We start from the raw sequence: 17,838 nt of genomic DNA, 5'->3' as shown, positions 1-17,838 counted from the left end.
CATGAACGTCACAACCCAACGGTTTAATAGTTCATGCACTAATAAGTTCAGATAGAAGGTCCTTCATTAAAACTATCGTTGTTTAGAGTCACAGCTAAACAAGGTGATTCATGAAAAGCGGTTCTGCTCAATTAGTGTGTACTTCACAAAAGGCATTGTTTCGATGTCCAAAGAGCATTCCCATTGGGCTTTCGTTTGCATTACCTTGGTAGCCATCCGTGAATTCATAGGGGTAAGTGAAAATGGGCATTGGTGATTTAATAGATGTAATTATGTGATCTATGTATTTTGGTCCCATTTCGCTTCCCTAATTATAGGTTTGCCTTTAACTTTTATTTGTCTTCGCCTATTTTAATGTGTGATGGACAAACAGTATTGTAGAAAACGGTTTATTATTTTCTGCCATGTGAAATATTTGCATGAAAAAGTTCCCATAGTGTGAAATCAAAGTGGTAGGATGCATTTTACCTATTAATCGGCAAATGTAAGGCTATAAAAAATAGAAAAATGTGTACATACTTTATTTGCAGAGGAACATTGCCCATACTTTCAAGCCATAATCAAATGATTGGTATGTTGGTAGTGTCGCTTAATGACATGAGGGCACGAGGGACAGAGCACTCATCGGGTGATAGGAAAATGTTGATCTTATGTTGTCAACACACTTTTTTTGCCAAACAAATATGCCAAATTTTTAGTCATATCCTGACAAATGTAGAATTCGGCATACTGTTTTAGCATGACCTTAAACAAAAAACGATCCTCTCAACTCCGAACCCAATGTATGCATTATTTAAGCTTCTCAAGGAGATAGTTCTTTTAGTGTATGTTTCGTTTGAACAGAAGACAAGTGTTCTGCTGGGTGCAAGTACACTCAACTCCAACACCATACCTAATTTCTTGCTCTCTGCTATTTTAGCTCACCATTGTCCTGTCTGGTTACCATAACTGCAATTAATTCAAGGCTAGCATTGTGCTATTTTGACTTTTGCCTATGTTCCATTAAAAGATTTCTTCAATAATGTTTGTTTCACCCCTCAATCTCCTAAAAGTGTTTTCATTAATCACAATGAGTTAGCATTAATTTGCAATTGCAATAAGTCAGCACATAACTTAGGGTTTATGCACTGCGCATTTACTATTTCTCTAAAGACAGTGCTTTTTTCAGAGGATGAACAATCTGGAGTCTGTTATCCTAGCCGTCTGCCGTTTTTCACCCATTTCACATAATGACATGCATCGGCTGCCTTCACGCATGTGAGGTCAATTGCATGGCCTGCACGCGAATCCCTCCAATTCTGATTGGCTGCTGTCTTGGTCCAATCAGGTAAGCACTCTGTCTTCACCACTGGGCATGCAGCTGCTCAGCCTGTTAGTACTTGGCGTCTTCAAGCAGAGGCCACCCGACGGATACCATTTTTGCCCAAATCCGGCAGCGGTGAATATCGACTCACACGTCTGGTAAGCAGCTAAATTCATTTATTTCAAGTCGCCGCCTTGGGGGGATTTGCGAGACAGCAACGCACTTTTCTGCTAATATTATTTACATCTACATTGCAAGCAAGGTCAATCTATTGAGCTTCTTACCAAAATAATGCGGCCATTATGTGACATTTTTAAAATGCTCCCTAGATTTGTACCACAATTATGATTTTATTAAATCTTCTTTATACGGCGTTGAAAAGGCCAAATTAGTCTGCTTGGCTTGTTGCAATATTTCAGTAATATGAATGTTGATTTCCCAAATCTAAGTCAGAGTATTCCTCGTTCTCAAATAAAAAACGATGTGCTCAGTTTTGCAGTTTCAAGCTGGCCCTGTTTTCAAACCGCTTCATCCAGGTGAACTTGTCTTGCGATCCCTTTTGAGTGTTTAAAGCCACTAATTAAGTTTACAATTTTTTGCGAACCGTGAACCTATGCGAATAACAGGATATACGTATTTTCTCTTTCATGACAAGGAGCTTCTGCACTGGATACCAGGTAATCACAATCGAATCTAAAAGTAAAAGAGGCTTCCAAATCGAAATGTATTCGTTCACCCAACCCTTTATGTGAACATTGTATTTCAGAATTTTTAACGGGTTTTATATAATTTCATGCGACTTTGGAAAAGTGTAGTGTAAGAGACATCTGTGTGCCGTAGCAACACTTTTGCCGCCTGTATGTGGCGCTACCATGATTAACAGGTGCCTATATTTACAAAATATTGCTTTTTACGAAGCAATCAACGCTGATACGATGTGCATACGTGCCTCCTTACATGCATAGCTTCGGGAAGTTCCGTCTTCATTCATGGCGCCGAACCCACAAGTTGGGAATGAATGGAAGTGTCGGTTGAAAACTAATGTAATTGGGTTTCATTGTAATAAGCGCTAATGCTAAAGGGTAGGATCAGCTGTACATGAAGTGGCCACGAGTCACAGTCTTTTTTGCAATCTGATAGTTTTATTCCTCACCCTCTAAGATTGTGACACAAAGTGACTGGTGAATTTTAACTCAAATAATTTGTCCATGGCTCTAATGCACATTTTTAATTAGCTGACATGCTGATCAACAGCGCGGTTTACTTGGTATGTCTGCTCAAATTTGACTGCCCTAAAGTGTGAAAGAGGTTTTCGGACTACGGATTTGACAAACACTTTGCAACAACCCTCCATCATGCTCCAGTTTAGGATGTGTTGTTAGCGTTTGGGATGACAGAGTTGAAAAATCGGCATAACGAGACACTGTTTGCGTCTATATCTATGACATGCATCATCCTGATCAGGACTTATTTGTGAGGAAATCTGCAGAATGGTATTATAATTTTCTGACTAATTTTATTGCGCTATAAGGAATTACTACATGCTTAACCTCACTACAATTCACACAAAGAAGTCTCGAAAGAAAGTTGGGGTGTTTCTTCATTCAAGCTTCCTTTATTTTGTACTTTTACCGACTACGTGAACAATGTATTTGTATTTCTTTCCTTTCTCCCCCCGGACATCAGTTCTAGTTAAGCTGTCTAGTTAAGATTAATCACGCGTGTTATTAGTTTTCAATTAATAATAGTATGTTTTCTTCTTGTCACATTAAAGACATTTTGCTGTAGTAAAATCAGACATTCTGACTCACTTTTGAGTTTGCATAGAACGGTGGCGATTCTCGACAGCTTGTCAAACCAATCATTGAAAGCAGATGCCTTTAGTTTAGCAGTTATCAAGCCCGTTTACAATTAATCTTGTCAAAAAATAAATCGTCAATTTTTAAAGCATTATTTCACCTATTTCATCCGTTTGGCGCCACAATGTGTATGTATGCTTTCAACAAACACCTGCTTCCTATAGCATAACGTTTCAACCCTGTCGAAAAGCAGTCGCATCCACGAGTAAGCATAACATTATGGGTATGGGTGGGACCTATTGTAACTACCACTCTGAGAAAGATGTAGCAGGATTTCTCTACCTGTTTACTTTTCGCCCGACAGAAAAGTGAGCTCTAGGGGAGCACAGTAAACGCATTGTAAATGAAAAGTACATTGATAGACTTGAACTCCACACCAACCTAATTAACTGGAAAATCCTCTGAAATAACTACACGGTCTTTGCAACATTGCTCCTCATCATGATTCAATGGACTTGCATGCTAAGGTAATCGTTAAAAACTAACTTCGGAAAAGGTGACGGTTTCTTTGAAGTTCTTAGGCGAATCGTTCAGTTTGTTGCTTTTTTAAGTCTACAGCTCATCCACTAACCCCCCATCTCCTTTCGAGACTCCTGAGGGCAAAACTACCTCTAGCGTAGAATTAAATATCTTCGCCCTCTTCCATTTCATCGGATCGATCTTAGTAAAATTCGAGGGAAGTAATTAGCAATCACAATGGCATCATCTCGCTCCTTCATGGGATTGTATTACAGTTTGACTGATTTTTAAATGGCTAATCCGAACCTATTATTCCTTTGGATTCAGTCTCACACCGAGCATTGTGAACCCAACTACCCTCTAGAGAATAAGTCTTAAGGCCTCAGGGATTGGATAAAACTAGAGGTAATTTTTTATGAGCATTGAAGGATAAGTTGACATATTTTTGATAGCCGAACGGCAAAATTTTGCGTCCTGACCACTTGCTTGTAGCACTAATGATGCTTATCTTACAGCGAGAAGGCTGGGAGCATTGATTCCTTAGAGCCATTGCACGAGCCCCTGCAACCTGTTAATATCTCGTCGTGAGATGTTTTACGTTTCCATCTTAGGGTAAGATTCTCTGGCATGAATATAGGTTCTTTTATTTTCGTTTCTAATGACAGCACACGATCGCTTGCTCCGAGTTCATGTGCCTTTTATTATGAATCCCTTTTGATACGCTGACGGAATAGGGGATATGTTTTTCCCCAAATCTGGAGATAGTTCTTCACTCAAAATTAAATAAACACCTCTGAATGGCACACTCGTAACTGTAAATCTACTGACTCCATTTAACGAGGAAATGAATACTTCCGAAATGGAGTAGCTTTACATTAAAATCTACCATCTCTAATGCGATTAAATGCAGCACTCTGAGTTCACAATGGAGAAACAGTACTGTTGATGTCTGCAGCAATCATGGTCTTGGTTTCTTTGGCTGTGTTTGTGCTGCGCGACTTTGCAAAGCCATTGGCAGTCCGTTTCCGGCTCACTTACGCAAGCGAAGAACTCTGACACTCACAAAAATATATTGTGTTCAGATGGATGAAGCTTGGTGAAAATGAATCACTTTTCCCTCATTGACATCGGTCGGTTCGAGTAGACCACACAATGAGTCCTCAGTTTCCTCACTTGATACTACAACTTGCGTGCTCCACCTCTGAAAATGAATTAAGTGAGCGTCACTGAGGCTAACAAAAGTCATTGTCCCTTTCGGTAAAGGAGAATGCTCCGACCCCATATTTTCTTTGTGCTGATAAAGATGAATAACTTTTCGAATAAGAATACATTTTAGGCTAACTTGACATTACTACCGAGGTGATTAACGATGACGTCGTGTTCAGTGGTTGTTCACCAACTGTGGCTTACTCAACAACTAGGTTATCGAAATTGGTTTGAAAAACAGGTCCAATTAAAGTAACTCATATTTGCTGTACATGTAGAGTGCTGGTGAACCACCTCACAGCGGCTATTGTACAATTAACACTCCGTTTCTCTTATGTAGCATAGTAAAAAATACTGTGGGCTTTCCGATTCAAAAGATACATGATGAATAACTTGCTAGAATGCCTAAATTACTCCTCCTCTCACATCGAAAACGATAATGCCGCAACCGAAGGCCATAATTTGAACATCTGCATTTTTAATTTATTTACACCGTGAAAAATCCAGCCATTACTTTAAGAAAACTTTTGCTTAAAGTGTCTGGCAACTATTTTCTTTCTAGGTCGTCATAAATTTATCAGACAGTTTCGGAATTTTAATTAAGAAATGCTCAAATGTTCAAGCGATTTTTAAAATGAGGCAGCTGAAGACATGGAAGTACACATTTTCTCTTCATTTGTAACATGATTCCTCATCGCAACCTTGCATGCTGGTTTTTTTCTGTTCAAGTCTTGGTAGTGTTTAAATGACAACTTTACTGCTTTCTTTCTTTTGTACTTTAAACACATCGGAATCACATGGTAGTACTTTAAGTTTAATGAATTGAAGGTGCTAGACTACCGCTGCTAAAGTTAGAAAACACAAAACATTTCCTTCATGCAGAATTATACAGAATTCTTCATGAATATGTGTCTGAGTTACTTGAAGGAATTACAAGACCGCTGGGTATTCAAGTGCATACTTAGTTTTAAATGTATTGTCATTTGGGCATTTTTTCTCTGCATAAGTCTTGTTTGCGTGTGTCACTGAAAAATGCTGTATTTCTCATGAACTACGCTTTGAGATACTTCAGACATGTTTGCATTTTCCACCGCAGTTTGGTGATTTGGCTGGGGTGTCATTTTCTGAGGCTGTAGGGCCAAAGGTGGCTCAAGCTGCATTGACCAGTTACGGCATTACACTGAGCTGTTTACACTCGAACGTGGTGAAAATGTCAAATCGTGCCGTTTGCTTTATTGACCGTATGTACAACTAATTCCAAATGTGTTGTTTTTTATGTGCGCATCCCATAGATGCTCGCAACTCTTTCCGAAAAATCTAAAGCATTGCCCACCTTTGTCCGATAAACTTAAGCGTCTCCTTTAACAAACAATTCATACTAGCATATTAGTCGCTAGACGAAATCTTCCCATGATGCAGATCCGTGTCCCTTCAAATTTTGCAGTGATCATGAACAACTTATGACTTGATCTATGTTAGAAGTGCTATTGTATTTGTTTATCTAAAAATTTTACGATGAACCAAGTAGAGGTTTCATCAAATATTCGTCCATAGTACATTTGTTATGTGTTATAATCACGTCTAGACAATAATCCATTAAAAATAATTTCACCCGTTTGTTAATGGAGTATGTACTAAATGATTGGTGTTCACGAACCATGGAAAGTCAGAATCTTTCTTATTCATCACTCCGTTTCATACCAGAACGATTGTATAACTTGCATAAATTGCAAGGTTGAAATGAACATAACGATCTTTAATTGGAGTCTTTGTGATATATTTACGGCTGAAAAAGGGCAAGAATACTATTTCGCTGTCTCTTAACTACCATACACGTCTTCCTTCACATCGTATCTTACAGCTTCTAAGAATTGAATCTGGCAATGCCAAACTTCAAGAGAAATAACTCATAACCAAGAAATGCGATTCTGCAGCATGAAGAGCTCTTATTTTCTTTTTTTGGTGTCTGCATTCTGTGTCACTGCAGTTGAAAGGATTTTATTCAGTGTAGAAGAGGAGGAAAAGCCCGGTAGTCTTGTTGGAATACTCCTTCCAAAGTTGTCAAGCCGCTTGAGGAGCTACAAAGATCGAATGAACTTCCAGATCATTCAGAAGGGAGACTCAAAGTACTTTCGAATCACTCCTCAGGACGGACGCATCACGTTGGCCCAAGTGATAGATCGAGAATCGCTTTGTCATTCTACGAATACACACGGTGCACCTCACTCCTTATCAAGTGCTGAAGGTCAATGTCAACTTCGGTTTACCGTCAGTATCCTCCGCCAGGGGACCTCAGAGATCATGGAAATGGTTCAAGTCACTGTCAATGTTCTCGATGTGAATGATAACAACTGTAAATTTGAACCTTCGGATAAGCAGACAGTGTACATTCCAGAAGACACTTCCGTGGATTCCAATTATCGAATTCCTTTGTACATTCCTTCTGATCCAGATGCTTCGATAATGAATCGCATTGATCCCAGAAGTATTGCACTCAAGTCTGCTGATGACATTGACAGTGCCCGCTACTTCAATCTTCACGTCACCGAAACGAGTTCTACGGACAAACCAGCTACCTTGCATCTGTTGCTTACAAGGAAATTGGATTACGAGACTCTCTCGATCCATAAGTTGGTGGTCACGGCTAGTGATGCCAGTAGACGGAGCGCATCTACCTGCAGCCTCCAGCTGACGGTCCAGGTCGTTGACGTAAACGATCATCCTCCGAGGTTCGCGAAGAAACGCGTCCATTTGAGCCTAAATGAAAACACTCCTGTGGGCTCCTTGGTGCACCAGCTCCAGGCTATTGACCAGGACAAGGGCCTAGTATTCAGCAAACTCATTTTCTCTCTTGAGACTTACACCCCAGATGATGTGACCTCTTATTTTGATGTCCATCCATTCAATGGCTCAGTGCTTTTAAAACAACGCTTATCATACAGAAAAAAACGAAAGTTCGAGTTTTCTGTGGTGGTTCGAAACCCAACTGATGCTGAAATTATTACAAGATCCAATGATGGGAAGCCTCAATTGAAAATTTCGAGGGATATTCAAGTGGAGACAACAATGCACGATGTATCCCAGATTATTATTGACGTTATTGATGTTAATGACGAGGCTCCTGCCATATCCTTTTACGCTCCTGATGGTCAGAGTGAATTATCAATTGAGGAGAACACTGCCCTCTTACCATCCGATTTTGGTGTAGTAAGTGTGACGGACGGAGATTCTGGAGATAATGGAAAGGTGGAGTGCGCTCTTGCTGATAACGTCACTGATTTCTTTCGTCTTGTCAAAATGACGTCTGGTGATGGTATGACAGAAGATGGCAGGGAAGCTTTGTTTAAGCTGTCGGCAATTCACAATTTCGACAGGGAAGAACAAGTTACAATGGCTCTTGCAATATTTTGCCGAGATTTTGGGGTGCCCCCAAGAAATTCTTCAAAAAATCTCGTAGTACAAATCCGAGATATCAACGACAATTCCCCAGTCTTCGATCAGGACTACCTTGAACTAAACGTTACTGAAGACAGCGACCCGTCTAGACAAAGTAACAACTACGTAATAGGTCGCGTTCTGGCACATGACCTGGACGAAGGCGCCAACGCTGAGATCGCTTATGATTTGATTCAATCAAACGTTCCAAATTTATTTACAGTCGATCCAAAGACAGGTGTTTTCAGCTCAAATGGAGAGTTGGATCGTGAAACGAATGATCAGCATCAGTTTCTAATCGTCGCCAAAGATTCCGGAACACCGCAGCTATCGTCGTCGATTATTGTAACCATTCATGTGCTAGACTTCAATGACGAGCCACCCGTTTTCGCCCTGCCAGATTTTGAATTTTCGGCTACTGAAGGAGTAAAGAGGAATACGCTCATAGGGATAGTTAACATTACTGACGCAGACTTGGGAGTCAATCGGGAATTAAGCTTCAGAATCCTGACAAATGACTTGCCTGCGCATTATCCAGTTACCTCAAGTGAAAGCTTGCAACACTATACCTGGAGAAACGAACAGACAGCATCATTGCCTTATCGCTTGGAGTCCCGATTCAATCAAATAAAAAATGGATACGAGGTCAGCATTTTCACCGATGGTGAGTTGCATGCAGAAGCGGGGACGCATCATATGGAGTACGCCGACAACGGGTCCCAAGCAACCTCTTTCCATTCTTTTTACATTGTGGCAGAGGATGGCGGAACTCCGAAAAGAATATCGAGAGCTCGTATTATTGTTCGCCTACTTGATATAAACGATAATGCACCTGTTTTCAATTTCCCCTCAGAGAAAAATGCAACCGTTAATGTATCATGCAATGAATACGTGGGATATCCTTTCACTCAGGTAAAGCACATTAAGTAACTATTACCTTTTTTCCAATGAGCCATAAGGCATACTAATATTCAAAATATTCAATTTCCACGAAGCTACTGCATTCCTCAATCATTAAGTTCTTAATCATTCAAGTGGCTATGAACTGAAATGATCTGCCAACAGATAAATAGGTTGCGGCTTGGCTATAATTGAATTCGCACTTCTAACGTATTCATTTCCTGAAAGTCGTAGCTGTTGAATGATTGGTAGATACAAGTGCTTACTTCGTTTTGACCGATAGTTTTAGCCAGCTCAGTGTCATTTTCACCTGGTGATAGGAGGTGTGATAGCCGGTATTGGTGGTGTAGCATTCGAATGGCTCCATATTTTATCGGGTTGATAAAGTACCACGCTTTTGTTATAGCATAGGTCTGATTTGTGCCCTAGACGCTGCAAACTCATGAATGAGGCGCATTCCTCGTCTCAAATGGTAGCCCGACTGGAGTACGCCGAGGTCTGCGCAATGTAATGCCTGACATCCAGCTGTCAACGAATTGTCATCTTACTTAATTCGCCCAATTTATCTCATGGACGTCAGTTTTGAAGTAGATCCTGCAGGTCCCCGTAATTCATTTTCGAGTATGCGATTATTTTGCATAATGCAATTTAAAGTGTTCCGACCAGGTTGCGAGTTTCCGTCAACCCTGCACTTGTCATATAATGTGTCCTATCTCCTCAACATAACTGTAATTTAAGTTCCTGCTGTAAAGTGTTGGGCGGCTTCGGAGATAATACGCTTGCCTTGAGGGCAACCAGACGAAGACGAAAAATAGTCAGTAACAATTTTCGGTTGCTGTCTCCGTTCACTACAGCTTTCCGATTTCAGTTAATTGTGCGTAGAAAAGTCACTCGCGGGTATCGTGAGAACATTTGGTCAATCAGGCGTTAATTATGCAATGTAGAAAGGCGGTGCTCAAGTGGAAAGTTGTAGGAAAGGGTGGAGCAGCTGCACTTTCTGTACTCTGCTCTCTGCATATATGCTCGTCTTCACTACAACATAATAAATAAGAATTCTAAGAGTGTGTATTTCCAGCTATCATAACCATTTGCTCATCCATATGTGTGACCATCAACAGGATCGGCTTTCGGCAGTGTGCCATATATATGACTCGGTGAGTGTGCGGTGTTGAAGGTATTGCCTGAAGTGTCGCCGGACGCTTGCATTTGACGACAAATTAAAATTTTCTTGCTAATAAATCACAATGAAACGTTACACGGCTTTGTATGTGGATAGAACTGATAGGTGCTGCCTGTATTACAAAACTTCAGGAAATTTACTCAGTCAGATGCTCAAATGCGATTTAATGCAAATTTCTCAGCATAGATCACATGTTCTTCCATTTTATTTGACAGTAGCTCGTACTAATTGAGTAAATTTGACTAAGAAATGCATCGCATTAATCCAAAAGTCATAAATTCCTCACCCATTATTCGCAATTACTCTTTCTGCTTGGTGAATTTTCATGAGGATTCCTAGGTTAAGTGGAACTACATAAACACAATGACAATGATATCCACTCACCGGTAGTGCCCTTCCATAGTTGAATAGAATAAGGAATGGTAAATAAAATTGTTTTTATTGTTTTATGCATAAGGCTAACGGATTTTATGCTACAAGGGAGTCGGCTGCAGGGCTGCTTTTTAGTGGCTCAGGATGTGCGTGTGGCGGACACGTTACAGTTAGTGGGGCGGAGAAAAGGGAGGTGGAAAGAGGGCGAGAACGGGAGGGAGGAGGAGAGGGAGCCCATGCGTTCCCGCATTACTGGAAACGTTTTGTCAACAGCGAGACTTGTATAGCACCCACACACGTCTCATGCCAAGATCCTGTTCATACATAAACACGCATTGCTAATTTGAAGCATTAAAGTGTTTTTCTTGCGAAAGTCCATAATAACAGTTGGGAGTTCAGGCCTGCCGACTCTTAACCAACACGAGTCTATCGGCACCTTTGCTTGCCAATTGACCATGATGACGCTTAAAGCTGCACGTTTGGAGGGTGAGAGTGCATGCTGTGCACCACTGCTTATATTCGTTTGCAAAATTTCTCTGCTCAAACCAAATGCCTCAATCAAATCCACTAGTGAGGATGTTTGAGATCATCTACAAAGACCTCGATAAAGAGCGGTAGTTCAAAAACCTGGCTGGAAAGGCTGTGTAGTAGAAATGCGAATCTCAGTCGACCTGTGCGCGATTCGGTTGAGGGCAAGTTAAAAGTGGATTTGCGATCGTCATGACAAATTGAGGCTGCGACATATCTGGTTAGGTCAACTTCCATTTTAACCAATTCGTTTAATAGCGTTAAGTTCTTTTCAAGTAGGCGGATATTTGTTCTAGCACTGTTACGTTTAATAGAGCCGAAGTAAGCTTTTTAGCTACCAAGATTCTCGTCTGACTCAAGCTTTTCTACGTTTCTGAATGCGATAAATATAATCGGGGTTACGACCCTTGACCTCTAAATTTCTACTTCTTAGGCATCTGAATTTCAGTGTGAATGTTCATATGGAGAACCCACTTAGGAAAATGTGAAGGTTAACATATGGAGGATAGTTCATTTGCTACTGTCAGGTACTGGACAGTCGAGGTGACGAGTTCCTAGGAGTAAATGATTTATTTAAAAATCCAAGCCCCGCGTTCATCCTAAGCATTCCAGAGACGTATTCACTTTTCACTGGCCTCCACATCAACTGAATAAATAAATTAGTAGAGTGTTCTCATGCCAATGACTGTTGCCAGCTTTATTAATGTTCAATAGTTGCTTTTTGAAAGTTTTCGGTATTAACGAGAATAAGTCGCTCCCGTTTCCGTCTAGTCATCGTTTATGACCTACCGGGCGTGTCCTGCTATTCCTTGTGAGTATGACAGGGCGACGGTCATCAGATGGAGACAAGCATAAAGCCAAAGCTGACAACGGAGTAGCTGACTGAATTCTGCAGGACCACATGTATAAAAAATGCAATTTTGGCTTGGTAATTGATATATCCATACTTCAGGTGCCTTTGTTAATTACTTTTGACCCTTTTTTGCGGGTTTCTACGCAGTCATGAAATTGTTTTCCATCAAACGAGTCGCATCATTGCTGAAATTCACCATGATTCATATGTTTCTATTTTTTTTATGGGTAGTTTTCTTATACAAAGGTAATGTAAAATTGCAGGTGTTAGCCACTGATGCTGATGCTGGAATCAATGGAACCGTACAGTACTATCTCGGAAATTCCCAAGCTGCTCTAAGCCTTCCTGACTACTCTGAGCAGACACTGTTCCAAGTTAATCGTACCAACGGGCAAATTTCCTTGAAAAAGCCCCTCTCCCTCTCGGATGTGGGGCATGAATTTACCGTATACATAGTTGCCAGTGATATGGGCGCAGAGCCTCTTCAGACACAGGCGATGCTCACTGTACTGGTGGACAAGTCGATACCGAAGGGTACAAGTACCGTCAGGCCCTCAGACCCGTCAGAACCCAGCAAATCCATCTCTGACTCCATGATTAACCTCTTCATTATTATCTTCATCGTCGCTGCGGCCTTCATAATAGCAACGGTGCTTCTCACCGCTGTCTGCATTGTCCTCAGTAAATCTCGTCAAAACTCGGCCAGTTTGCATGCATTGCGTGAGTGGTAGCCGAAGTTTATTCCTGCTCAATACTAGTTTTAAATACCTTTCTATCCCACAGCAAGTCGCATTTTAATGTCACATCGGACATCTGTCACAATATTTATCGCATCATCATTGTACACTTTATGCTCTGAATAACACACTTGGATTTAGTGGGGAGAGAACTAAATTGTGAGTTCAAATACCTTGTTTCACTGCAATACTTCCGATTTTGATTCAACTCAGACGATTGTCACACTTTTTACTTAAATGTGGATTAGGTAATTGGGACTTTCAAGTAAGCTTTAGAGGCTTATCGTAGTAGTTCCTCCCGGTAGACTATGTCATTAGTTTTGTAAGTTTTGCCAGTTTCGTTCATAGCACTTCAATATCCTTTTATCAAGCTTGGTTTTGATACGAATTCATTTTAATGTCATTTGCAAAAATTTGATCCAGCTTGGGGTCAGATAATCTCTTTCAAAGTACCACTAGTTTTATTCTTTAATGAAAGCTAATTAAGCAGTGACAATCTTTCAATACTTTATTGCCTCCACTTTATGGACGCACTTTGGAACAAGAAGTGTTAATACATGCCTATGTTGCAATGGCATTAACCAAAACAATAAAAATGAGTTCCTTCGTGAATAGACAAAGTGTAATATCGGCATGTGAAGGTCAGCGCTTTCAAAGTCAATCAGTGATGACATTACTGGTGCTACCTCTGCGGAAGGTCCGTGCAGGCAGGATTCGGCTTTTATAAAATCGGAAACCATAAACCTGAAGGTTTCAACGAAGGTATGAAACTCCAAAATTGTCTCCAAAAGGGAACGTGCTTGATCTCCCCTTTGAGTTTGCGACCCGTTTTACACTATGGCTCATTTCATACCCGGTTCATTGTCGGATATTTCACGCATTGAACTTGTTCAAAGCATAAAATTAGTTTCTTTGAAATAACAGGCAGTCAAACCTTTTATTCTTATGGCCTAAGTAAAGGTGCTTGAATCCATAGAAAAATGCATCCTCAAATAAAATCGTCAAGTGCAGGGGTAAATTAGTATCTCTTTCCTTCCCTTTGTTGGTTAGCAAAACAATTTTCTTTAGCCGAAAACTCTCATCACCTCCTTTTTATCACTCCATGGCCCAATACTCTCCTTATTTTTTCATCTGCTCTCGAGAGTAATTGCATGTAGCCACGTTCTGCTCTTGCGCTGTTTATTCTCTGGGCGTGTGATGGAAAATCTTCCAAGAATTTTAAGTGAGGTCTTGCTGCGTATTCGCATAGGCTTTGCATGCGCTCTTTACTACAGAGGAAAATCATGTGTCCGAGTCATGATGGCTAGTTTCCAATGCATCGAGATTGCCTGATTGAATGGAGCCAAATTTTTTATTCAAACTCTTTACCAAATTTCAATGGTCCTATTCCGAAATAACCGTGAAGTAAAGCTTTTTAAGCAAAGAGAAATGTTATTTAGGGATGATTAAATGTCCCAAGTGGTTTGTCTAACTTGGAATCGTCAGATCCTGTAATTTTAAGTCCCCAAAGTCGTAATTGTCGATGTTTACGTGTTCAATGTCAATATCCTCAATATCGGTTCGAGACAGTGTCCAAAAAGCTAGCATTTCTAATCCTGCTATCTGATGATGGTATAACTAATAACTAACTCACAATCGATTGATAGAATATAGCAAGCTATTAAAGGGGCAAATGGTTATGGATCGCCCGTGGTTCTGCATTAAATGTATTTTGACTAAGAAATATTGTTTCAAACAGAATTTTTTAATAGTGCCTTAGGTGTGATCTGGCAAAAGAATGAGGAAGAACTGAAATTTACAACAGGTAAAATTCAGAAGAGGGAATCCTTATTTTGATTTCCACGACCGCATATGCATGGATTTATGCACGAATTGCGGTTAGACTGTTGGGGAATCGGTGCTTTGTTATAACGGCAATTGTCCTGCCCGTATCACTTACTTCAGCTAAGAAACACAGCACTCCTATCGCAACTGATGACCTCCTGCAAGACCCAAACAACGTCCATATTCTACCTGACCTTGGGCCATTGCCGGCATCCTACGCGCTGGTACATTCAGAAGGTAAGGTATACCGAGCAATCCCTCTTGTCTCTACGGCTCGCTGGTCTCCCACCTCCTCCTCTGCTGCCACTGTCGTCTACGCCACTATTAATCCAATAATGAGTGCCGTTGCGGACGAATTTGGTGCACCATTGAGTGGTCGTCTTGCCACTGAGGCTATCGGTGAAGCGCACGGGAGTGAGTTGCCCCTCCTCGTTTCCTCCGTCACAAACACCGTCGCTGCCGACCGCACCATTACCTCGCGGGGCGGTCTCAGCAGTTCTCCTATCGCTCGTGTTGCGCGGCCAACCCATGGTCTTTCACCAGCCTGTGAAGACGCCATCTGGGTGGGGAGTCAAGAGGAACTCTTTGATAAGCATGAAGTGCGTATCTCAAATCACCCTTCTTATTAAGTGGTGCATTGGTGCATTAAGTTACTAGTTTTGTGTTCTTCTTAGTACTTTCTACGAAACCTATAATTCGTGATTTTTATAGTTCTTCTGTTCTAAAAGTAACATGCTGTAGGTGTGTGAACGACAATGATCACCATGACGATGATCCATGTCCTAATGAGGGCGCCAGACATACAGACATAATTGTTTTAAATGTTATCAACGTGAAAAACATCTTTGCCATCAGGATTTGCAATCGAAATTAGAGCAAATTTGTCTTTTTTGGATGGATTTGATATGGTTACGTTCCGGTAAAGATCGTCAGTACTCTTCTGCTCAGGAAGGACATCTCTTTATTTCCCAAAATTTATCTTAGCTGAAAACGGGACAAAGATGCCAAAAGTGCGCTTATAAATAAACGCCTTAGTGTTTAGACGTAACTCACGTGATTGTTTTTTTTTTTTTGTAGAAGGAAAGGAAGTTACACCACTTTTTACACGGCCAGGAATTGGCTGAGTAACAAAATGACTATTTTACTATTATCCCGGGTGTGTATTGTCATCTTGTGAGTTAGAATTAGACTCGGTAAAAGCTTTTCCTCATTGCAATAACCTTTTAGGCATGCCACTTGCTAAATTTTCCAGAACCATGAAATTTGCAATCGCACTTCAATTATTCTAGTGTAAAGTTATTGTCTTTGTTCGGATTTTTCAACTAGACTTCTGTAGTTAACTCCACAAAAGTCCTGATTTGGCAATCGTTGTTGAGGTCTGGTTTGGCTCCGAGAGTGAACCATTTCTGAAAGAGTGGGTGGCTCTTCAAAGACTTGTGATACCGCGACAACTTCTTTCACATTGACTGATAACGTGAAAATAAATACTGGTTTTTTGTGTGTTCCTACTAAAAATGATACGATGTGAAAGTCAAAATAAGCCTGCAACTCATTTTCTGCTTCTTAATATTATAAACCTACAAATTACTGGTCTTTCATGGTCATAATCCAAAATTAGCACTGTGCGGGTCCTTTTATTTAGGCGATAAATAGCGAATTTTTGCGCGGTAAAACGCCGTGGTCAATGAAATGAAGACCACTTCTTGGTCGGTATTGTAGCAATGCATTGGGTAGGAGTTTGGACTTTTTGACAAAGTAGACTTAATAGGAAATGCGCACATACTGCTTTTTTGGGGCACATGCTAAAAACTAGTAGAATTATGCAAAAGTTAATAAATTAGCGTAAGTTAGCCTGAGTCGTAATTTGTCCATTGGTAGCAAAGTAACAGCGTTTTCTTGGACCACAAGCTGGTGTCTCTCGCTTTCAAGTATTGCCGAACACACCGCCATGATGTATCTAAGACTCATTTATAGCAGTAGGATTTCTATAGTGTATCTGAAAAAGAAAACTACAGCATTTATGGCGGCTAAATGTTCAAAAACTATTTAATAGGGTTCTAAACTCCGATTTATTTCTATAGATTTTGTCCTCCCTTAAAAAATCCCGCTTCTGCTTGTATGTACTCATTCCAACTTGTTCAATAACTTCTAGCAATACCTAACATTATTTTCTCTAAGCACAGTCAGATTCGCAGAGTATATTTTAATGACCTAATTTCTTAATCATACATAAAGGATGTTCCAAAATGGAGGAAAATCCACACATCGTATAGGAATGGAGTTTGGGGACCCCTAGTTCTAGAACCTCATGAAATTTACGATGTTCTGAGAACACCCCATTTCGACGGGATTTCACCCACTTTTTTCCAAAACGACTGCGTTTACAAGGTAATATTTAGTGTCGAAGATTTGGACAAGAAGAAGGAATTCGTGAAGCAGAATATCGTGGCAGCCGTCAGGATCCATCAGCACCGCTGAATCGTGACTATTTGATATCAAATTAATGTGAGCCAATTCTGTGTACCGGTTTTTTGATGTAGATCGCTAGAACTTATCGGAGTAAGAAATGCTACAATACCCATTTTGTACGCACCCATTGCACAAAATCGCCGAGATTTTTGATGATAAAAAATCTATTTTCATTTCTCATCCACGGCTAACAGAGCCATTAAATAACAGCATTGAATAAAGGGCGATGCTGAATGAAACTGAAGGTTAAAAGCAAACACGGAGGCGTTGAATTTGGCGCACGCACGCACATCTTGCAGACTGAAGGAACTTACGCAGGTAACGTCGGGCCAACGCTTGACCTTGCAAACCTGTAACGTCAGGCTTTCTCGCCACGCCATGACCCCCACTGCTTGTATGCCCCTGCCCGCTGCAGAAGGTTGAAAAGGCACGGACTCCTTCCCGGTCATCCATACCGAGGCAAGAAAAAACCGGTGTCAGCAAACGTCTTGGTTACCACTGCCACTTTCTAGCTTATTAAAGGCGTAATCAACATGTTATGAATAATTTATGATAAGCATCTCAATTACTGCACCAAATGACCATCATTTAGAACAGTTGCTGTTTCCAAGCTTAGTATTCTGTTCCAGTGGGAATTTTCCTTATATTTCCGGCGTTAAAATCCCTAGGAATTGTTCAATTCTAAAAACGATTATTGTCAATAGCACATCTAT

The 17,838-nt window shown here is 40.6% G+C and overlaps 1 protein-coding gene across 1 annotated transcript; it reads left to right on the top strand. All coding sequences in view use genetic code 11, as the record gives it.

Annotated features, from left to right (window-relative positions):
• Positions 1–6,747: 6,747 nt before the first annotated feature.
• EGR_00773 (Protocadherin-11 X-linked) lies at positions 6,748–17,160 on the top strand (the record flags this gene model as incomplete). The annotated part of the gene is made up of 6 exons (XM_024490022.1): positions 6,748–9,174; positions 9,569–9,669; positions 10,238–10,316; positions 12,359–12,815; positions 14,648–15,255; positions 17,056–17,160. 6 exons carry the CDS (start codon positions 6,748–6,750, stop codon positions 17,158–17,160), a joined length of 3,777 nt encoding a protein of 1,258 aa, XP_024355425.1.
• Between the last annotated feature and the right edge of the window lie 678 nt (positions 17,161–17,838).

The sequence above is a fragment of the Echinococcus granulosus genome (assembly GCF_000524195.1).
Source record: "Echinococcus granulosus chromosome Unknown EG_S00003, whole genome shotgun sequence".
In the NCBI taxonomy this organism is placed as follows: Eukaryota; Metazoa; Platyhelminthes; class Cestoda; order Cyclophyllidea; family Taeniidae; genus Echinococcus; species Echinococcus granulosus.
This window is presented reverse-complemented; position numbering and strand designations above follow the sequence as displayed.